Here is a 23935-nt window from a genome sequence, read left to right as displayed (position 1 = left end):
CATCAATTGTAAAAAAAATAATATAATAAACAATTTGTTTTTTAAAAGAGCACTTTTTTAACTGCATGACAATGACTGTTCATGATTTGTCCTCACCAACATTCCCTTTTTAATCAAATGTAATATTAAATTATTTGTTACATTATATATGATAACCTCTCTCAAAACCAACACTTCCTCATAGAATAGATTAATACTCGCATGATATAATGCACAAAACACCTCTAAATAAACAATTTTCAAATCAAGATTTTTGTTAAATCTGATCAACCAAAAATGAGGTACAATATTATTTCATTGGATACAGGTCTGGCAACAAACACAGCTGCATGATGGTGTGGAGTTTCGATACCACTTTTGGTAGGACAGTATGCAGGGAATCCGCAGTGTTCCCTGATCAGTGACCTCGTCTGTACTCCTTCTAGAATAGCCTCGTGTTCCTCTATAGGGCTCGTTCAAATGACGTCATTTCCTACAGACCATCCACACGTGGCCACCTGCATCGGCATTTTGAGTGTCAACTTGCATAACGCGCATCGGCTGCGTCGTATTTGGAACACACTTCGAGCAACAAGCGCGCGTGTTTGGAACATTTTCAACACTGCGCAATGCGTGCTTGATTGCGTAAAATACGCAGTTGCAGTTCTCCTACAGAGATGGCCGTCGCTGAACGAGCCCTATACAAGGAACGTTCTACATGTGGTAGGTGTTCTAGAACGCTGTCACACAGGAGTTGGCCTGGGTTCTTGGCGGCGTTTATTTCGTGCACGGTACCACTGGATGACTGGCCGTGGAAGAGAGAAGCTTGCAGCCACGGCAAAGAAGACACTAACCAGGTAGTACGGTATGCAGTAGCTTCCCGTCACGTCCTTCAGAACGCCTGTAATCAAAACACGAACTGTAGTATCCTTGCATGATAGCTATGTATTAGGCACCCTGAAACCACACACACAAGAACCAGACATTACCTCATCCATACTGGAATGCATGAACCCCAACTTACCAAATGAATAATGTATACTAAAAGGCCCCAAATAAGGTTAGATTCTTCTTCTTCTTCTTCTTCCAGTGAGTAAATCCCTCCATAGTGGAGTATTGTCGTACTTACACCCTAGATTACACCCTAGAACAGTACTGTAGCCCTTTGATAAGCACAGAACCTCATGTGAAGTACTGAGACACATTAAACCAAGCAAGTATCCAAGCAACAATTATTATCCATGTGCCAGTGACAAGCTCACTACATTACACGAACCAATTTGGCAAGTGCTTAAAGTTAAAGAAGCAACACTGCGGCTGTCAAACATGGACCCTGACATTTGATTCAGCGCTGCATACGAGAGAGAGTAACAGGAAAAGCATGTAGGGAAATATCTAAAGTTTTAGAGTGTTCATCTAAAGTCCCCCCCCCCTCATTTTGTCCTCTGACTCTAGTGAGCTTCTTTTCTTTGCGGAGCTGCTGCTGCGAATTAAACAAGAGGATTTGTCAAGCTGGAGCCTCAGTTTCGGGGTACTGTTGATACTCAGCGACTCATCACTCAGTGACTCAGTCAGTGAGAGGACAGTAAGCAAAAACACACACATCCCAACTTCTTCCGACTTACCAATAACGTAACCTCCTAGCAATGTCCCGAGGCCTGAACAGAACAGAGACGCTCCGAAGGCAACTCCGAGGTACAGAATACCAACAAGTTCTCGTAGAATGACAGCAACTAACGAGAAGTAAACACCGCTGCAAAATCCAGCGGCTGTAGCTAAGACAATCTTCCCTCCAAAAGTGGTTGTTAGGGGAAGCATTGCTGTGGCAACAACTGAGACCAACAATGACAGGGTGTACATCCACGATGGTGTGATGTACTTGCGAGTCAGGAACCAGCCGTGGGATAGCCTGCCTACCAGACTACCGATACCAATGCAGGAGAGTAACAGTGAAGCTTGCTGGATCGTCATACCAGATGACACAGCCTGGTTAACGAGATGAACGGAGATTCCCGAGTAGCCGGCGGTGTGGAACACACAGGCCACACACATGGCAAGCATGGCTGGTGTGTTGGTCTGGGTAAGTATTGATTTCCGACGGTACGTCTTGGTTGTCTTGGTTGAAGACTTGGAACTGAAGTCTCTCTCACTCCCAGGTGGTTGGATGGTTGAGCTTCTCCTAGAACCTTTAGTTTCTAAAGAAAGCTCTGAGATGCCACTATCAGATGACCCATCGTCCTCATAGCTACCATCTCTAATGCCACTCTGCATCTGGCCGGTAGCAAGAGGCTCATAATCCAACTGTCTTCTTACTTCATCATCTCTGACGACACTTGACCTGCGCGATTTGAACCAGGCAGCGGGTCGGAAGAGCGCCCCCATCACCATGACATTAGACACGATGGCGGCTTCTATGACTAGGCTTCCCCTCCAGCCGTAAGTTTCATTCAAGTATTCAATAAGTGGTGGGAAGACAAAAACACCAGCGCCAGGCCCTGCATACGCGATACCGTTGGCCACGGTGTAATGCCTACTGTAGAACTGCCCAACCGCAATCACGATCGCTACGTGGATAATCGACCCACCAAGACCTAGAATCGAAAGAAAAATCACAACTCTGGTCACAAGACATCACAAGTCAACTCACCATGTTCGATTTACTACCAAGATCACACTGTGGATTGAATATTTACTGCTGGATTCTCTTAGGTAGCCCCACTCAAAGACTTAAACTTCCTCCGCAACTGTTCTCCATTCAGATCTTGGACCTTACAGGGAACAGCCAAAAGGGTTGAACGTCAAGATGAGATAATCACATTCACTAGGTAATTTTTACATCACCAGAAATTGAAGAGTGACTTGAGTTTTAACAGAAATTTAAAAGTGAAGTTTTTTTTAAATAGTAAACTGGTGTACCTGCTATTAGCCCTAGGCAGACAAACAAATGGTAGACAGAGGTGGCTAAAGATGCTGTGGCAGTCCCACAAGCTAGAAGGGCGCCTCCAAGCATGACAGCTCGGCGACAACCGATCCTCCTCGCGACCATGTTTCCCACCGGTCCTGTGAAGCAATAAGGCACAAAAGGGCGTCCAATTAAGTTCGCACGTTAAACCTCTGTTTTACCCATTTTGGGGGTAATAGCTTATTACTGATTGATCTCAAGATTGATGTTCGATATAGGCCTATGTTCAATTTGCTCTTGCGATCTATATACATGCATCATTATACCAAAACTGTATGTAATTTGTTAAAAAGGCTCTGAGGCTCTGATGAAAATAAAGAATAACTTTTACAGGTTGGACATCTTTTCCTTGTGCATCAAGAGACGCAAGCATCAGATTGATGATTAGCTCATTTCTTTTGGGCCAATTAAATGTGAGACAGACCTGCAAGCTAGTGGGCATTTGTTTCTCAAGTTCCTGCCCAATGTTGGTCACAATACTGCCTACAACAAATTTAAGAACCTACTTGCATTTAACTTAATTTCATACTGACCGTCGGGTAGAAAGCATTGGCTAATGTACCAACCTTAACATGAAGGTTAACAAAAATGACACGTTACCCACCTGCAAAATTCTCCACAGCGATCCCGGAGCTGACCACCCATCCTAGCTGCCCAGAGCCCTGCTGGAATTCCTTTAAGAGGAGCGGTATGAACGCACCAAAGGTGCCCAAGACACCATTGTGGAGCAGGAACGTCAGGAACGATGCCACGACGACCACACGCCCCCATCGAGTGATCCTAAGCTGGCCACAGCCACGCCCCCTGCAGGGGTCCCGGTTCTTCGGATCGTTTTCCCGTGGAGTATCCTCTGCCATCGTTGAAGTGTGACACATTATGTGCAGCTGAAAACGGATACATTTGAAAACTGATACATTCGTTGTGGACGTCGGAATTTGTATTATAAAACCTGCTGAACTTGTTGCTGCTGATTTTGTAAAAAGTCACTTCGGTATTCACTTGCGTATGCCATGTACAGGATTTTCCAGCAAAACAGAAAATGTAGCTTGTACAAATTTAATGTGAAATGGTATAACTGATCATGATCTTTTCATGCGTCAAACAGATGATCATGGGAATACAGAAATTTCAGCATATTTCACAACAGGAAATAATTTTATTTTATTTAAAACTTGCACCACAAGAGTATCTAATTGGATGCATGCACAAGCCTTTCTTGGCTGTGTTCCTCCCCCCCCCCCCCCCAGTAACCAGGAGTTAAATTACGAAATTATTCAACATGATATGTTCAAGGTCGTCTTAGACATGTATAGGGCCTAACATATAAAACTAAGCAGCATGAGGAAATCATTTTCTTCTTAAATATTTAACCACTTGTCAACATCCTAGCAAAAATACTCGTAAACTCCTTACCCTCACTGCTTGGTGACTGGTACTTCTATGTCTCGCATGCCAACTCTGATTATCGTTGTGTTAAGGTTCGCCTGGCATGATGTCCAGAAGAATAATCATTCAGAGATTCTGAGAAGAAAGAAAAAAAAAGACAATCATCGACCATTCCAACTAGAGGACAGTAGTGCAGCACTGTGTTAAGTTGGTCGTTATTTTTGTTCTGGGCGTTGCGGGGGAGGAAATAAGGGGCAATACATGCATGTGGAGGGTATAGTCAATAAACAAGAGGTATCGGATGTAGTGTAGGGATTTGTTGATGAATGGTACAGAAAAAGCCGGCGCCAGCGATTTTCTGCGATGGCGCAAGGCTCGCGCGAGTCGCGTTCAGATATACACGCACTCCCGGCTCCTTCTACCAATAGGAATACCAAAATGCGCGCGCGGCCTTAAGAACGCGTGCAGCATGCACACGAGTTTGACATCGACACGGTCCATAAAATTGCTTCTAAATATCTGGTCACCGGATTAGGTTTGGAACCGGGCCGTCATAAAGCACTGATGAATACGGGGATTCAATTCAATGTATTAGAAATGAACCAGCCCTAAATTTAAGCGATGCATCATGTCAAGAATCACACTCATTAGTTTCGATTCTATTATCAGGAAACACTGGCCCTCATAGATCAACGTTTATTACCCAGCGGAGGTCTGTTTGAACACAGTGATACGCTGATTATTATCATGCAGTGGTGTAGTCCTTTTCAGGACTGGACGTGGTACCAGCAAATTACACCTGTTTATAGCTTCTCTGCAAATACAGTGAGGTTAGGGCCTATGCCTCACTGTGAACTTTACGCTGAACAGTTTTCCACCCGCTTTGATTGATGTTTCTCTCTCAATCATGATGTGTATTATGTACATGTATTTAACGTATGGCAGCGAAAGATTCCAGTTCGATCGAACATATAGCTCATTATGCGCGCTCATCCAAACGGGGCCCAATTTCATGGCTCTGTAGGCACAGAATGCCTAAAAAAAACGGATCCGTGCTTACGATCATCACCATTTTATGGTAACATCGTTAACAGAAAATTCTGTGCTAACCCGGCTGTATCATAAAACAGAACCCTTCATTACGAGATTACAAAATTCCTTGTTAATAAACCCGTGAAATACGCTTACTGCAGTGGAGGCACGGAGGGATTTTTCGCTAGTAACGGTACGCACTAGATCAGCCACGAAATTAAGCCCAGCAAATACAAATGACTCCAGCCACAAACTTGCAAAATAGAACGGCTTAGCCTTCGTCCAAATCCGTCCAAACTCCACGAAATTTCTCAGAAAAAAAGCAGCATTCGTAAATATGGTTAGAATCGCGAAGATGGGACTTTTTGGATTTTGGTCCAAAGTTCGTTCTAATTCCATGAAATTTCTCGGGAAAAGAACGCTAGCGTTCAGTTTTGTTAAAGGTGGGACTTTTTAGATTTTAACAACCCTCAAGTGCACATGTCAGAGAACCTTGATATGAGATAAACCGACAGCCTGAAAACGTTTGATTTAATCGACGTAGGCTTAGCCGGCAATCATTATATCTCTGCCTAGAACAATAGTAACCCGTACAATGTACACTCAGTGACACGTGTCGTGCACAAATTCACAACCCAATATAATGGCGGCACCATTTGAGCATTACATAATGCGTCTGAACGTGAACAATGCCAACTCTGCCAACTCACTTGATAAACTACTACCTTATCTGCATTTATAGGCAAGAACAATTGTGATATCCAACACAATGGAACCCCGGCGGCTCCTGACGTTGAAGTTCGGCGAACCGTTTTTGTTCACTCGACACGAACTACTTTTAACTCGAACCACTACAAAGTCCAAAAGTACGTATTGCACAATATCCTTTGATTAATACAGCTGTTTAAGTTTCTTTTCGACGCGGCCGGTAATTATAGCCTATACACCACCGATCGAGGAAAAACATATACACATTGTAGGCCTATTAGGATTCAAGGGGACATATTTCACCGTGAATTCACATGCACTATTTTCGTGTAACTATTAGTGCATAAATTATTAATATTAGATAAACCTTATAAAATAATGGCTACATTTCCTAAATCCCGGCTTCGTCTATGAGACTATGGTCCGAAAAAAACCAGCATATGATTACAGAAGCCTTGAAATGTTCACAGAACCAGTGAAAAAACTCTAAAATTTGGCCTGGTAAAATTACTGCATTCGGTGTTCCAGTCATACGTTAAGGTCCGACTAACCCCCGCCAGAGCCTGCAGCTGGCCGAGGCTGGAACATAGCAGATATTTGAAAAAGAAAAAAAAAACCTGTAAATGTTCAGATCGGGTAACAAGACAGTGCTTACCGTCAAACCAGCTGATTTTGTTCGATGCAGTTCTTCCGTTCGCAGTAACTCACAACTGAACCCCGCACAGCTGTACCCAGTTGTGGTCAGGCTCGCTGGTTGCCCTTTATATCGTACACCTGTACCGATCACTGATGTCCAATGAGATAAAACAATACGCACCGTTGCATCTGTCGCAAACAAAATATCCATGACAAAGGGTTCAGTTTTCAGGGTTGATTGTATTCAAATTATGCCGTTTCGCCGTTCAGGGGCGTATCGTGATTTCAGCTCGCTTTCCCGTGAGGCGGATGGGTCAAAGCGTGACGGGTCAATTTCTTTGCACATTTGACACATGGCAAAGAAATTTCAAAGGTCCTACCAACTTTGAGGTTCTCTTTCAAATTTGAGATTCAATTATTAATCTATTTGCACAAGAGTGCGATCGAATGTGAAGCATCAATTTTACTGACACTTTTAAAAGTTGTCCAACTGTTTTCTACCTCGTGAACAGATCTTGTGTCATGCTCTCCGGAGAGTGTCTGAAGCAAGGACAAGATACAAGTTAATGTCTCTTATAGATGCCTGTGCATCGTTGGATTTAACGATCGATTTCCCGACTCCAGTGATGTTCCAAAACCTGCTCTCAGACCTCAAATGACAGGAACCGCAGCACGTCTGACATAACTAGTTTACGCCAGGCCCAATAATTCAAATAGAAAAAAAGAATAAATTAAGATTATTTGAGTGACGCTGCAACTTTGATGTCTTCTTGTCGAGTTACATTTGTGAATGTCGTAAAGTGAGCTGAAATTTCAACCGGATATGTATTTGTTTACTTGCTTCTTTGTTTGTTCAAAATCTTGTTTTGGGAATTTCATTCAGAAATTGAAGTCATGGTTGGGTTGAAATTCCCGGTCCGGATGTTGATTGCTGGTAAATCACGTTTCTGGTCCGTTAATTATGCACAATAGCTTGATGTTTAAAGATTAAGCATTTGTTTTTGTTTTTTTGCATAACACAATAATTGTTATTCCTTAATATACCAGGAAAAACACTAAGTGAATCCCAGCCTAATATTCCAGGTATAAACTATATAAAGCGAATAAGTATAGAAGATTTGACACGTCATACTACAGTTTGAATTCTTGTAAACTGTGAAGTACAGTGAACCTCAGTCCAAAAGACCTAACTGATGTCCCATTTATTAGTCACAAATTTCCTTTCTAGACTAACTGGCTGCGAAATAAATGTTAATGCGACTGAACATTTGGTCCCGGTGTCGCGGTCTCACTTCTCCGGCGTGCTAGCTTCTCCGGATTGTTTCCGCGGACAGTTGAGCACGTTACAGTGCACGTTACATTAGCACGATTCATGCTCATGTGTCCGCTGTGCCTACTTTTCCTTGGGCTGTATTACCAAGCCTATTAATAACACTGTAGTGAGGGACATCCAAGAATGTGTTATGTAACACTTCCCCCATGGTCTTTCCATGGAGAAATTTCTCCATGGTCTTTCAAGCATTCTGATTTGTGTTCCCAGCGTCATGCATGTGTGTGTGTGTTCATGGAGGAATATTACTCCTTGGTCCGTGCTCCTTGCAGCTCGTTCGTGGTCCATTTTGTCTATTTTTGCAACCATGCGTTGCTCAAATAAATGTGCATTTCAAGTCTTTTTTGGTTATTGGGAGTTGTGCGCGCCACGAAAATTCTGGAATCGACTGGTACCCTGTAACCATGCATACAAATATCCTATGATATTACGTGCACCAGTACAACCCCGAAGAACTCAGCACACAAATAAAGTTGACAAAAAATGTACACCACTGCGCAATTTTGTGCATGCGTGTTGAAGCGAAATTTCCCTTTCGGAGAAGCTAGCACGCCGGAGAAGTGAGACCGTGACACCGGGTCCAACAGAGAAGTTTAGTTCCGCAATTGAAGTTCACACTAAACAAGATGGTTATCATGCGTCTCGCCTGTTTTCGCAATTATCTTTAAAGAGTAATCGGCATGAAAGTTGGCATGTTGTATCTTTGACCCAAGTTTGGTTCCAATCGGACTTCAACTTTCAAATAGAACAATTTTACATTTTCAGCCTATTTTACAACTGAACCCTCAGATGACCTTTGACCTTGGTATGTGACATTAACACATTATCATATGAAGGTTGCCATATGTTGCATCTATGACCCAAGTTTGGTTCCAATAACTATTATTAGACTTCAACATTTCAAATGAGACCAATTTTACCAGTGCTCGGCCTATTTTACAACTTGACCTCAGCTGACCTTAGACCTTGGTATGTGACCTTTCCTGAACAACGGTTCAGACGAGACCCAAAAAATACACTGAAAAAATAAAAGAAAATGCATGTATAATCTAAAAAGAATTCTGCGGTGAGAATCTCAATGTACCGGTATCTAATGGTTCCAGAGCGAGCTTGAGTGTTTTTTTAAACATTTCATATTAAGTTGCAGAGCAGATTTAAAAAAATGAGGGTACAGCTTTTGACTTATTTTGGCCCAACTGCCTTTATAAGTCCTTTTTAATTCCATTTTTTTTCGACACAGGATGGTACTAGTTTTACGGGGTATATGAATTGTACTTGCACAAATAAGAGACGTCTGCCACTGCCCAACAATAAAGAATTAAAGGTTTTATGATCGACCGTAAAGTCAAGCAGCGGTAAGCTGAAGGTCAACAATTTGCAAAGTAATCACGCCTCTAATAAATAAATTAGAATACGTCAAACATCTACAACTCTGCTTTAGCTAGGCCTAGGCTTATACTTACCTCGACTGTTTATATCGTGTAAGTGCAAGATCACCGAGTCCCTTAAAGGTTTCGGCTTCGTCTCCAAGTCCGTCTTGGCAAACTAAAGTCACGTACTGCAGTTGTCATCACTGAACTTAGAGCAAGGACGCATGATCTGAATGACATGAGTCTCATGACAGGGACACGGAACGAAAATTTAGCTGACGCACCTAAATTCGCATATCTGGGTCACCGGCACACAAGAAGGCCTACGTACGTGCAGGCAACTATCGATACTTATGTACATTTGTATTTTCGCTAGATCCATAGAAATTACTGCATTAAGGATTCTTTGCAGTTCTCAGGTTTGTCCACGATAAATTTTGTTTTACGAGCAAAGGTACACAAATAAAGTATTTATTATATTTTATTTCAAAATATACCCGGCCGGTGGTATCAACATGCAATTCAATAATTGGGGAATTGCTATACATTGTTTGTGTTGCTTATACGAGAATAATACGTCAACAGAAACGCACTCATCCCGCCCCCCTCCCGTTTCCTGAAAGATACACCGCCCCTGTTTTCAATACATGCAGACTGCAGTACGTATCTGTTCGCACCCGCCGTTGTTGGCCCACATTCGTTTTTTGGCGCAGAAGCCAAGTAAAAGTCACAGCTTCAGAAAACATTTATACAGGCAGGAGGTGATGCTACCTGACATGTTACAAAATGTGTAGCCCCACCCGGCACCCGGAGCCATCTTCCCATTAGCGGATGTGATCTCATCTTCTGTCTAAACATGGTCTAAGAATTCGCAACTCTTCAGGGGATTTCTTACACGCAGGCCATGCACCACTTTTATTTCAACAACGGCCCAAAATGTAGGGTATATAATTATTTCACCCAACATTCCGAAATGCAGGACAGTTCATCTATTGGAGACAAGCCTTTCCATAATTGTGGTAGTCTATTACAAAAATGTATGCATATTGTACTAAACAATGGCCCTTCCCTTTCACATATCGTGATAGATATAGTGCTATAGTCTTAAGGAAGCATTATGTACGAGGGGATGGCTGCTGTCTGAAATCTGGGGTCTGGAAATAATGGAAGACCATCGAACAAGCCTATATCCAGTAGCGGATCTAGGGGGTGGGACACATAAAACGGGGCCAAAAATAATAAATGCATAATTGTATGTCTTTACTGACAAAAGACGGGATGGGAACATGACGTGTAGGCCTATGAAGTAATCAGGGACCATCCGCATTTGAATTTTCAATTTTTTTTCCATAGCAATTTTAAGTAGGCTACGCATTCCCCATTCTATTAATTTGTCGAACACACATTTATACCTATGAAGCAGGACTCCGGCCCGAATTTTGATATTTATCTTCGCGACCGATAAAATCCCACAAGACGTGATTAACAATTACGTTGTACAATTCGTCGTAACAGATCCCGCATTTATTTTCAAAGGCACTCATGGGCTCTTATCCTCCCCTCCATCACTTATAATTTCAATAGAGGGCGCTATGCACTTTTAACAGGTTAACCAATTCAGCACGTGTCCGCAGGCTACAGGTAGCTTGTGATTGCACAAATACGTTGATAAGATGTCTCTTTTCGATGCGGGGTTATCAAATACAATAAGGTAGACAATTTGGCTTAATTTTTGACATTATTCCGAATCAAACAAGTAAATAACGGTGTCATCTCCTGTATTTATGAAAAACAAAGTAGGCCTATTGCGAAAAGAACAGTTATTGACAGTTAATACTTTCGTACTTTTCCAATGTCAGTCACGATTTAAAAAGCTACCGGTAAATTAAAAAAACAACAAATCAAAATCGCACTGAAAACATTTTGATGGGATTTCTGGGTCACTTGTTTTATTGCATCAAATCACTGGTATGAATTTTGTTTTCCTACCATGAAAGATCGAAGACGGTTTATGCTACGTTGTAAAACATCTGCCTTTTACAATTTAGAACATACATTTTTGTAACTAACATCTTTTTTAAATTCCAAATTAAGATGTTCATACCAATTGGCATTGACACAATGGCAAGACAATGTACATTAATTACAGAGAACAAATCTAAAAAAAAGAAAATGAACGTAAGATAATCTCTGAACATAAAATTAATTTACAATCTCGTTGGTAACCACTGATTAAATTGAAACAATTGGTTTAAAACATTCACGATCCCTACACAATTAACAAAATCAAACAATGATGCAACCCCTAACAAAAAAAATAATTTTCTCGCAACAAAAACATACACTGTAAGATGTTTACTTCTTGTCATTGTAGATTTTAGTACAACACATTTTCTTGCACAATCCAAAATTCACTTGTTAAAATTATGAGCAATATGCTTGAACTTTGCTTTATAATACCGTCTAAGAAATATTGATGCACATTTGAAGAAAATGTCCCACATTTACTATATTCCATATACCAGATTTAAAAGGCAAACGGCATAAGAGAGATTTTATGTGGATTTTAAGTTCAATCCTTAAATTTGTTCAGGAGTTTGAAAAAAAAATTGTGAAAATGCCACGCAGTTTTTTCTACAACCACCCAACTATGCTATTTGGCAACCGAGCAAAAATATTACAGCGTACAAAGACCCTCTCAAAATATATAAAGGTTTATCCCAATTTCGATTATTTTCAGAATTTGCATAAAAAATTTAAACATCCTTGGTTTCCATAGCAACTCAGCTGTTTTCTTCATCATCCTCTTCCCAGTCTTCACCTTCCTCACCTAGTTCATCATCAGAGATCTTTAAAAGTAAAGGAAAAAATCAGTAATTTTCTAGGTGTCAGAAGGGTCCAAGTGAACCTCTATCAGTAGGCCTACATGTTCGTGATTTTACTAAGTTTGCTACGTTTTAGTGCAATGGTTGAGCAACATGCACACTTTTAAAAAGTAAAAAGGCAAGCATGAATAAGTCAGAAATTGCTTATTAATACTTTAATACTGTAGTGCTTATAGTTATTTAAGTGGTGAACGACTGTTGAGCATGGCCCTCAGAGCCATTGTTCTCGTTATTAAGATCAGTGTATAACTGTACTACTGGGGTAGTTTGTGAATGCAATTTCCACTTACTGTTTGGCCAAGTTCTTTCAGTTTCTCCTTGTAGTGGTCTTTCTTTGCATCAGTGTCCGTCAGAAGCACCAAGAGGTCTTCCATTTCCTTCTTAACACCTTCCAGGTTCTCTGTTAATGAGTCACATTCCTGTTCAAGGGCTCTCTTGTCTTGCTCAAGCTGGTTGATGGCCTCCTTAAGTTGGTTGATGGCCTCCGTGTCACCGCTGCCACCGCTTTGTGGGGAGTTCTGAGCTTCTAAGAGTTTGGCTTCTAGAGTTTGGTTGGTGGATTTTAGATGCTCATTCTCAGCAGAAACTGAAGCACTGTTCGATTCCGATTGTGCAAGTCTCGATTCCAGGTCACTCTTCTGTCTGTTACAGACATCCTTTGAATTCCTCTGTGAAAATAAAGATGCATCATTCTTAAATATGTTATCACCGCCTTTGATTTTGTCAGGTTGACAGCAAAAAAAGATAGCATTCGAGTGTGGTATTTAAAGACACTAAAGAGAACCAGGTTTAAACATCTATACAAGCAAACAAATTATAAGCTGGTCTTACAGTATACATAGAGAGCTGTTGAACTAAGTTTATATTAATTTGATACACTTAAATTTCGACTTACTTCTTTTTCTGAAAGTTCGTCTACCTTTCTGCTTTGTGCCTCAGATTCAGCGGTCGCATCCGCCAATGCCATCCTCAGTTTCTCATTTTCCTTTTGCATCTCTTCCATGCGTGTCCTCAGCTCGTCCGAGGATGCATTCTCCATGTCGCTCGAAGATAGTACAGCTTTGGCATCAGATATCGTCAAATCATTTGTCTGTGAAGAGAAAAGGAAAATCAGGCTTGTAGTGACTACGTCTGAATGATTTGTCTGAATTAGGTTTCTTCTTGACAACATTATGAAATAACTTCACAAGGTGTTTGTTATCATTTCTATCTATGCTAAGGTCGGTTTTCATATAATTGCAAATGATCCTGTCAGCTTTTAAAATTGCTTTTTCCTCTTGCAAACAAAATTACATATACATGTACATACTAATTTTTCTATCCTGGCGTTTTTCTCTTGGACCTGTGTACCGAGTGTCGTGTTCTCTTCCCTCAGGGCCGAGATCTCTGCTTCAAGCTGAGCTATCCTCCCATTATCAGCAGCAGCAAGACTCGTGGAGTCAGAGTTGTTGACATCACCCTGGCCTGATTGTGCACCTGTTTGACGAAGATGGTGAGAGTTAGGCAGGTGCAGTGCTTCTTTCCTCGCCTTCTACCTCTGCGACAAGGTTTGTATCCACCCAGGCTATCATGTGAGCTTTCTGTCCGTGCTGTATTCCCTTTGGTTTGTCCCAGTGTATCTGACAGTAGCTGCAATATGTGCCGCATACATAAAGGTGCTACATAATGGGTCTTGCATTTCTCATAAACTTCACTTACCCGTCTTTAGAAAATAGACATAATTACCAGCGCCTTGAGTACCTAATTGTTGGTAGATATACGTGCGCTATATAAGACTCCGGTATTATTATTATTCTTAATATTATCTTCATAATGTTTCTTCATGCTTCTGACCTACAAAGCTTAAGCCCCTTTGAGGAACTCTTGATTTAATTACCAGAAAGCATTTCAATCAAATAAAATAAGATTAGATTCTGTAACATCTCATGAACAATCCAGGTTTTTAATGGAACCGTTTAAGTTTGTAGTTAAAACTGTGAAGAACAATGTCCGAGGTGAATTTACCATGTTGTGCTTTGATGAGGGCGTACTGGTCCTTGAGCTGTTGAATCTGTTGTGCTTGCTCCCCTAGGAGTACATCTGACTTCTTGTATTCCTTCTCAAGCTTTGAGTGCTTTGTCTTCAGTTCTCCAAGTTCTATATCCTGTTTTGATGGACAGCCAATCCAATAGAATAAGTTGCGAGGACAGAAGGACACCACTTTTTATGAATACCATTTTTCAGAGTAATGACTTAAACAATCTTGATATGTCGAAAATGAAAACATTCGTGTTTATACTCGGTTCTTCTTCCTTTGACACAGTACCTGATCTCTTATGATTTCTTTGTACTGGGTCACAATGCTGTCGTGGTCTTCAATGGTTTTCTTGGTCTCAACGTCATCCTTGTCCGATACAGCTTTCATCAACACGCCTTGAATTCGGGGACAAAATGAGATAAAGTCTTACATTCTCTGACAAGAAACACTGTGTAATTACACAAATTTGTCATTAAAGTACTCCTTCTTGTACTTCATTATCTGAATTCTTACTCATACAAAAATATTTGACATATAACACCAAAATCTAATTCCTGCAGATGTTCACAAGTTGTAGCACTTGTATACTAATTTGGCGACCTAAATTAGAAGCCATTTCTGAGGTAGCACCAGGCTCGCGTGAGTCGCGCTCGCGCACTCCGGGCGCCTTTGACCAACAGGGTTACCAAACTGCGCATGCACCGCGTCTTCAAAAACGCGCGAGGCGTGTGCTCGAATGCAGTTCCGCCTCAAAAAGGGCTCCTAATTTTGTTTGCCAAATTCGTCTCGTACTCCTACTTAATTTTCTCTGCCCATGCAGACCTACCTTCCAGCTGTTTGAAGAGTGCGGTGAATTCATAGTCCAGCATCATGACGTCCGGGGAGGGGAACCTAAGCTGGGGTTTCTGGGCAGCCAAGGTGTACAGCTCGTGCTTGGAAACCAGGTCCAGCTTCTCTACGAAGGACTCCAGGCCGACTCGCTTTACTATCAGCTGCTTCATGCTCTCCCTGGTCCATATCGAATAGTGGTCAGTGTTATGGAGTCCGTGCGGGAACGGTAGAGGGCGATATTCACAAGGCCATTGAAGGACCCAACGCACATGCGCTATTTTTCACACGTGAATGGCGTGGACATAACCGAACCAAAATTCAAGCAAAGTGTAAACAAACAAAAAAGAGACCGCTCGGAGTTGCCCATTTGTTGTGATTACTGGGTTGGCTTTCCACCATAATGGGACGCTCAAAAACTTGTTGTGGTATTTCTCACAATAAACTCTTCTTTAGTGACGTGTTCAGAGCTATACAAAGCTGATGTGTGATGGGCATTCAGGCATGAAAGCGTCCCAGTAATATCTACCTGAACCATCACCAGAATTTCAAAATGGAATTGATTTAAAGCCAAAGTATGAACAGATACCACAAATAATTGTTCATTATTTAAAGTCTGTGGACACATGACTGTCGACATCTGTAGGTAGAAAACCTCTTCAGGTACTTTACGTCTGCACCTCACTTTGTCAGATATTTTTGACTCCAAATTGTTTCTCTACCTCATGTTTAACCCAAGTCTGGTGTATGCTGATAGAAAAGTGGATTTTCAGCAGGTGTCCACCTCTGGAGAGGTTAGGTTATAGCCCTTTGTTAGGAAAGTGGCCAGCGCATAAGCTCAAAAAATATTCAGGTGGGGAGGAGTACTCACTTTGTGAAGCTTTCATTGGAGTTGTCGTTGAAATGAACACAGATGCCCAGCAGGAACGCGCAGAGGCCCTGGCCCAGCAACTCATCCTCATCCGTGTGCTCGGCAACTTGGGCTGTCAGCTGATGTGAACTCGGTCAAGGATCTTCAGAATGATAGGCTAAGTACAGGCTGTGGGAGAACTGTTTTGGGTGCTGTCGACCTTTCGGCAAGAGCGTCTTTGGCCCTGGAAGGACACTTTATGGCAAACAAAATTTCACACGCACCAAAATTTAAGCCCCAAGCACAAGTGATAAACAGTGCAGCAAGCAAATGCCACAAAATTCAAGTGAGCAAAGATGAGGGCATTGGGCACCATCAGCTTGTGCTACAAGAATATGCACGCATACAGAACCGTTGTGCTGTTGGAGTCCAGTAATTTTTTCAAAAGTATGAGTTCAAGTACAGATGCCACCAGGCACCCTACAACTTTGGCTTATCGTTAATTTTTTATTTTTCCACCAGTATTGGACGAATCTAACTTGCTATTTGATTTCTCCAGCACGCTTAAGCAAAATCAAAAGCATTACTTGGGTCTTGAGTTTATGTCAAGCTTGGGTTCAAGGATACGAATGGAACGTTTGCAGGGTTGAGAAGGAAGTGAGTGACGGCCAGCTGGCATCCGGCCATCCAAGAACTCAGCAGAATCAGCAGACCAATCTTGGTCTGGAACCTGACAGTGGGCTGTCAACAAAAGAACGAAAACAGCAGGGCGATTGGCAACAACGTTCACAAAGTATTTAAGTACGAAAATGATGAAACAACTGAAAATATTTCTATTCCCCTGGACGGGATGCTAGTCCATCGCAGGTTACTCCCCAACTAATGCCGGTACCCATTCATACTCCTGGGTGGAGAGAGGCAAGTGGGGATGAAGTGGCTTGCCCGAGGATACAGCACATCGCCAGCAGCTGGATTAAAAAAACTCGCCATCTGATCATGAATCACAACCCTAACTGATCCCCCACAATTCAACAAGGTCCCACAGATGTTTACACCCGATACACCTAGTTGCCTCTACTTTGTTTAGCTTCCATTAAGCATTATATAAGCACACTCAAGATAAGTCTTACCTGTGACAGTATGTTCGCACATTGCTGCAGCAGTGACACCGGAGGCTGTCCCAGCCCCGTGGCAAGCTGCACCCGCAGTAGTTGCTCCTTTTGTGAGTTGTTGTCTTTGAGTGCATGAGAGAGGGCGATGGCGGCACACCAGTTGGACAAGGGGTCCTGGCTGAACAGACCTCCACACAGGAGCTGTCCCGCTGTTACCGCAGATACTGTGATTGAGGAGGTATGGAATGCCATGCCATACAGTTAAGAATTACTTAATGTACGTATTGTTACTGTATTAATTGCAGTTAGAATTTATAGATTCATTAACCCTGATTCTTTTGCCTTTTCATGAGGACCAATCCGGAATCCTCCAGAATCTTACATTGTGCTAGAGTCCAATTAGCATTCTCCGTGCTTCATCTTTCAGGAAGCCCGGGCCTCTATCTTCCTGAATCCGGCAAATTTCTCCAAAATCTCATGAATTTTTATAGGGTTTTCCTCATTGATTCCCAATAATTATGATACAGACTTAAATACTACAGCTAAGAATGCAATTGATTTAAACCCTGCATTTTACAACCCTAGAAAACAAGTGTAACATCTAAGGTAAGGTATCAAGTATCCTAAATGGCACATACCATCGGCTGTGGCGGGGAGTAACGTGGATATGATCTGTTCCTGCCCCACTTCATTCTTGCACAAGAAGCACTGGAAGCAGTAGAGCACAGCACAGCGCAAGACGAACGGCTGCTTCTCATTCACCATGGACATCAACAGGACAACTATAGCCGGCCTGAAAAGTAGAAATTCCAAGTTATTGTCAGTTGGGGGAACTGTCTCTTGGTTTTTCAACTCTTGGTTTTTAACCGCTGGAAAGTAATCTTACCTTGGGGGGCTGGAGGGGGCATTTACAGCTGCAAAGAAATCCTGGTTGACCTTACAACCTCTGATGACCTCTGACACCGTGTTGATGGTCTGTCATTACGAGTAAAAAGGAAGAGTGAAATGGCATTATTTATTTATTTCTTATTTTAACTGCGTAGCCCATTCAGTTGAATTCACTGGTCTCCCATGGGGCCCAGTTAAGAGAAGACAATGTGACGAAGTTACAGTTTTCAATGTGGGAAGAAAACCCCAGAAATGTATTCTAAGGAAAATCCATGGAATCAGGTAGGGACTGAAAACCCAATCCACATATTGTCCCAGGCAGGAATGGAACCCGGGTCACAGCGGAGAAATGGCGAGGGAAGAACCGCTACCCCAACCTGACTTGTGACAGACTTGTGACAGCCTCAACAAACAACGCTGTCTTAGGCTGCCTCCGAATCAACTGTCTAGAGCTAGGTCTAGGTCTGCGCCCATTGAAAATACGCGGGAACGCGCTGACAATAGGCATAGTAGTAGCTCTGAAGGCCCATTTTGGACACGGCCTCAAACTTCTCATTACCTCAGTCAGGATATCGGCTGGTACCCCGCTAGCCATCAGGATACTGCACAGCTGCTTCAGTAAACCACAGGAGTGGATCAGCTTCTGGCAAGCGCTTGTCGCTTGCTGTGGATTGTTGGGGGAAACCAGGCTCCTTATGACCTGATGGCAAGAAAGAAAATCGGCCCGAAATTTAAAATACTGAAAGTGTGTGACCTGGGGCCAATTTCACGGCACTGCTAAGCACAAAAATTTGCTTAGCACAAAAAAAGTCTGGCTTATAAAATCAGGTTACCAGCCAAAACTCCATGTGATGTATATTGCTCGTAGTTAGTATTCAACTGTTGTTTGCTTAGCATGAAAATCACATGGAGTTTTGGCTGGTAACCTGCTTTTACAAGCCATCCTTTTTTTCTTGCTTAACAAATTTTTGTGCTTAGCAGCGCCATGAAATTGGGCCTACAGATTTTCTGTTAAGTGTTAATACAAAACTAAAGAGTTGCAGACAATTCAAGAAATATATTTGCATTAGTTTGATATTTCTGTAGAACTCTATTACCAGGTTCTGATGCCCTATTTCCATATTGACATGCCATGTTTACCTCATAAATAGTCTTGCAGGAATAATCCCAATATTGAGTCTCTCACCTGCAGCATGTAATGGACATTCTTGACTTTCTGTGTCGACCACGTGCCGTCTGGGTTTTGGGGAATCAGCGTTTGGAGTTCAAAGAACGGAGACAGACGCTGAACAAAACTGCAGTGAAACAAGGTAAAAACGTATGCATGAGTTAGGCTGGCAGGCCAAATCTAAGCCTGAAGTGTCATAAACTGATTCTTTGCTTGTTACAACTGAGAGTGACTACACACTGACTCTGTCAATACACCAGCTATGCATTTTTCGCCTCTAGGTTGCTCTCAGACAGACCCAGAGGGCCAGCTGATTGTCCTCTGACTGATAAACGGAGTCACGGACTGAATGACTGACCAATGTATCTGACTGACTGAGTCACCAAGTATACATAATAATGTCCCGAATCAAGACGTTAGGATACAGCTCAACTAGCCAAACCATGTCTTGTTCTTACCTTCCCTCCTTAAAGAAGGTCTGATTGGAGCTGTTTTTCTTGAGGAGGTTCAGCAGCAACATCAGGCAATCCTCTACCACGATGCCGCCATCGCTAGCTCCTTCCTCCATGATGATCCTCAAGAGCAGGTCAAAGGCGTTCTCAAAGGCAACGATCTTCTGGATGTTGGCGTTGCCCTTGGTGAGACCAGTCAGTAGCAGCAGGCCCTTTTACAAATTAAGACGAAGATGACTTAGAGGATACTTCAGATGAAAGTGGAAGGCCTGATTTGCTATCAAAGGATTACTATTGCTTTCTGGACATGTCTTGGACGGTGCAACAAATTTGCCGTTAGAAGATTATTGCACATACATACATGTATGTGAATGCAATATTTTAACCCGTTTGGTAGATAGATGGTTTTGGAGTCTTCCATTACAACTAATATCTACCATCTTCAATAATATCTGTACTGTAATCTGACGATTTCCTCAGGTGAAACAACCCTGAACCCCCCAATTTTAATACATGTATGATTTTCCAGACACCGTAGGAGTTAAAAAATTACCAAACCAATTTAAATCAAGTGAACCTTTTCTTACATCGTTCCTGATGACTTCCCGGCTGTCGGACAGCAGGTCCATCAGCTTGGAGACACCCATGGGACTGACCAGAATGATCTGCTGGACTTGGCTTGACCGTAGATTGATCAGAGCGGTCATCAGACGGATGGCTGGCCAGCGGATACGGAACTCATACTCCTGAAAATAGATATTTTGAAAATGGATTTGATGTTTAAAAAATGTTCTATTTAGATACAAGTTTGTTGTCAATGCAATTATGTTTTTAACCCTTCCTCTATCAGGAATAATACATGAACCACCATGGCACCTCAATATGAAACAGCTCTGGTAAATCGTGGTGTTTATATACTCTCAGTTATCTCTGTAAACTGAAACATGTTGCAATTCAGCCACCGCCAAACTGCCATATTACATGTACTTGCTACCACTATTAAATTTTGGTGTCGAGCTTTATGACTTCGTATTAATGAGTGGAGTTAATGTGGCATGCTTATGTTTATAATTTGTGTAGAAAGAAAAAATTGTACGAGAAACAGAATCACTATGGGGTACCAAATAGCATTAGGATTACCGACAGATGACTAATCCATCTCAGATCGTTTATTATCCAATCCATTTGGAAGATGTTGCACGACTGAGGAAGTACAGCCCAGCCACTAATTATAGAGCTAGATGCCTTGTAAAAGTCGAGTACAGAGAATGTGCTAGTGATTTCCTGTGCATTAGTTCCTTAGAAAAATACAAAGATGGATTTTCCTACCTCCAGAAGACCGAGCATGAGGGTGATGTTCTCAGTGCTCTTGAGGAAGATGTCAACAAACTGCTCGCTCAGCTGTCTGACCTCCTTCTCTCTTGCCTCCACATCAATGTGCTCAAAGTCGTCTGGAATACCGCATACACGAAATAGAGATAATTAAAAATTGATCAAACTTTTATGAAATTCCTCGCCACTCACACTTCACTGGGAACTTTTGCGAGGATGCAACCTCAATCCCGCAAAATCCTCCAACTACTTCAAAGTAAAAATTGGATACAGCCTCTGTAAAATCCTCCAACTACTTCAAAGTAAAAATTGGATACAGCCTCAATCCTCAAGAATCATTGGTTATTTCTTGAATTTGTTCATTGGAGGGGTGACCACTGCCTCAATCCTACAAAATCCTCCAACAATCACTGTTATTACGTTGAGGCAGTGCGGATGATTTTCAGAAGCATTCCGGATGATTCAAGTATAATCTAGGCCTAAATGTATGCATGGCAAAGCATAGACAACACAAGCTACCGGCTAGATCTTGGCACAATGCATTATGGCACAATGCTCACTTTCTTATAATTTTATCTGGTAGCTTTAAAAAAAATTTTTATTGAGGATTAGAGCTGGGCTAGAATATTCGAGGGGTTGGTCTTTCTGCTTTATAAAATTGCTCTTAAACCATTAGTGTAATTTTTATATCTAATACAAGTAGTCCATATATTTTAAGGCTTTTTTAACAACTACTGTGATAACTTTTAAACTTTTTAAAACTATCTCATTGTACATTGAACTGCACTTCGACCTTTTGGTCGCGAGAGTTTGATAATATAAATTAAGAAAAATAATAATTATACATGCCATTCTGAAACAGGCATTATTCCGACAAATTTGACAATCGACAATATTTTTCCTTTACCATCTTCCTCATCCATGGTCGGGCAGATGATGTTCAGCAGGGTCTCCACTGCATAGCTGGCAATCTCCGAGTCGCTCCTATCCGTCTGCAAGACGCCCAACAGCACATCCATGCATTGAGTCCCAACCTCCAGGCGGAATTTCTAGCCAAAAACAACAAAGATTTGATATTTTGTGGTTGTAAATATTTATACACGACAGTAAGCCAATGAGCAAACCTTTCTCACAAATATTTTCAATGAGCAAATTTTTCGGTTCACAATTTGAACAGAAAACCCCTAAACTGAACAGTGTCTTCCTGAAATGACATCACAGCAACAGTGCCCCAAGTTGTCTGGAAAAGCATGGACATTTATATACACGTTTAAAGAAGTGCACTTTTCAATAAAATTAACCAAAAAAGGGATGTCAAATAGTTTTCATATATTTAAAAGGAGTAGAAACTTGAAAATTGCACAAATTGTGTTCCTAAGAAAAATTCATTGCATAGACCCACAAATATGGCATGGATGGCTGAAAAATGCAATCAGTTTATAATAATAGTGTTTAAAACGAAGGTATGAAGTATGCACAATTTGCAAGATTATTTTCAGTACCTTCGAGAGTGATTTCAGTGCCCGTACAGCGTCTCGTCTGTCATCAAGGAGTGTTGAAGACTGAACTCTGTCACAGAGACGTGCAATCTGGCAATATCAAAAACAAAGAATATAGGCAGTGTATATTTTGCCGGAGACGGCAAACCTTTAGTAAACGTTAGTTTGCCGGATATGCACTGAACATGCGCAGTTACTGTTTTTTTGTACTTACAAATTCTCCGGTGACAAGTTTTAGTCTGGCTCCATGCCAAAATTATCGTTGTTACCTCGTATTCACAAGATGGGATTCAGACCATTTTATAATTTCGGACTTTATTTCCCTTTTAAAAAAAATCCTCCAGAGCCACAAATTTGAAAAAGAAAATGTAATACTCTGCAAAAAATGTTTGAGACATGTTAAAATAATAAAAGAAGAATATTCTTATTTATTTGGGGATGAGAAAAAAAACCTTACAAATGTGGTGCGGTCGGAATCGAACGCGAGTCATCCCGCTTACTAGAGCCTTTGCTTAGCCACTACACCAAACGTGCTACACAACTTTTGGTGGGAATTTAATACATATTATAATTCAGCCCTATTTTAAAGAGTACAGCGCCCTCTGTTGATATGGATTGCCGCCGGCAAACCTTTAGTAATCGTTAGTTTGCCGTCATTACCTCCGGCAAAATATCCACTACCAAGAATATACAGGAAAAAGTACGAAACCAGTACTGGAAGTAGGCCTAGTTCCAAATACTAGTAAAACAACTTTCACAATTCATTATTAAATTGACGTGATTAGGCATAATGTTAATCGATGCTTTTGTAATCATTTCAATTAATTAAGTTCCAGCTTTATTTAACCCTAACCGCCCTGAATCCTTCAAAATCCTCTTTGCCAAAGTGGAGGAATTTGGAGGATTGAGGTTACATCATACATGGCAAAAGTGCGTTACTGATTTCGTAGGATGCACTTTGTCAAGGTCTTGGGCCGGACCTTGTGTTGTTTTTGCTCAGCCATGCATAAATATCTAGGGCCTATGGGCTCTCTAAACCAAGTAAGCTTTTCAGCAATAACTTTGTCCATTACTTTTTGGATAGCTGCAGATGATCTTCTTTAGAGGGAAATCAAAACATGCATTGGTGTTCTACAGCTACACAATCATGACAAAATTAAATACAATCTACAGCTAGTCATGACTGTTGACACAGTCACACTCAGTGTGATAAAGTGACACAGTCAGTGCCTACACACATATTTATGCGGCAAGTTCCATTTAAAGACAGCGGCAAAAAACACAATACTCACCGTTTCAGCTCCAGTTGGTTGAGCCGAAGTCTCACCGGACCCTAGAACAGACCTAAACCAACTCATTTTCAACTAAAGTCTGTATTTCAGTCAACTCAGCTTACAAAATGAAGGGTTTTTCGGTGGTGCAGCGTCGACATCTGTGTACGCAGACACGCATGGGAATGATACGTGGCTCACGATAGCCGACCTTGTTTCCCTGGTGGTTC

The 23935-nt window shown here is 41.6% G+C and overlaps 2 protein-coding genes across 2 annotated transcripts; both read right to left on the bottom strand.

The window, feature by feature from the left end:
* Positions 1–593: 593 nt before the first annotated feature.
* LOC119731767 (monocarboxylate transporter 11-like) lies at positions 594–7760 on the bottom strand. Its single transcript, XM_038205024.1, has 6 exons — positions 6723–7760; positions 4355–4462; positions 3546–3825; positions 2896–3039; positions 1605–2570; positions 594–880 (listed from the first exon to the last, which is right to left on the bottom strand). Exons 3-6 carry the CDS (start codon positions 3814–3816, stop codon positions 723–725), a joined length of 1539 nt encoding a protein of 512 aa, XP_038060952.1. The 5' UTR covers positions 3817–3825; positions 4355–4462; positions 6723–7760; the 3' UTR covers positions 594–722.
* Positions 7761–11958: 4198 nt separating this feature from the next.
* LOC119731766 (general vesicular transport factor p115-like) lies at positions 11959–23935 on the bottom strand. Its single transcript, XM_038205023.1, has 20 exons — positions 23727–23935; positions 22438–22524; positions 21843–21984; positions 20933–21054; positions 20191–20349; positions 19610–19815; positions 19170–19278; positions 18543–18683; positions 17982–18070; positions 17734–17888; positions 17114–17319; positions 16611–16724; positions 16005–16123; positions 15132–15313; positions 14594–14700; positions 14293–14431; positions 13598–13764; positions 13184–13378; positions 12579–12956; positions 11959–12252 (listed from the first exon to the last, which is right to left on the bottom strand). The coding sequence occupies exons 1-20, from the start codon at positions 23790–23792 to the stop codon at positions 12187–12189; spliced, it is 2949 nt and encodes a 982-aa protein (XP_038060951.1). The 5' UTR covers positions 23793–23935; the 3' UTR covers positions 11959–12186.

This window comes from Patiria miniata, unplaced genomic scaffold (assembly GCF_015706575.1).
Source record: "Patiria miniata isolate m_02_andy unplaced genomic scaffold, ASM1570657v1 HiC_scaffold_24, whole genome shotgun sequence".
Classification (NCBI taxonomy): domain Eukaryota; kingdom Metazoa; phylum Echinodermata; class Asteroidea; order Valvatida; family Asterinidae; genus Patiria; species Patiria miniata.
The sequence above is the reverse complement of the archived record's forward strand: the minus strand, read 5'-3'. Positions and strand labels throughout refer to the sequence as shown.

Coding starts and splice junctions, on each gene's coding strand:
- LOC119731767 (XM_038205024.1), bottom strand. CDS start 3,816: ATGTGTCACACTTCAACGATGGCAGAGGATACTCCACGGGAAAACGAT. Junction 2,571..2,895: donor CTGCCTAGGGCTAATAGCAG/GTACACCAGTTT, acceptor TTTCGATTCTAG/GTCTTGGTGGGTCGATTATC. Junction 881..1,604: donor GCTAGGAGGTTACGTTATTG/GTAAGTCGGAAG, acceptor TTTTGATTACAG/GCGTTCTGAAGGACGTGACG.
- LOC119731766 (XM_038205023.1), bottom strand. CDS start 23,792: ATGAGTTGGTTTAGGTCTGTTCTAGGGTCCGGTGAGACTTCGGCTCAA. Junction 19,279..19,609: donor ACCTTCTTTAAGGAGGGAAG/GTAAGAACAAGA, acceptor GTTTCACTGCAG/TTTTGTTCAGCGTCTGTCTC. Junction 16,725..17,113: donor GTGCGAACATACTGTCACAG/GTAAGACTTATC, acceptor TTTTGTTGACAG/CCCACTGTCAGGTTCCAGAC.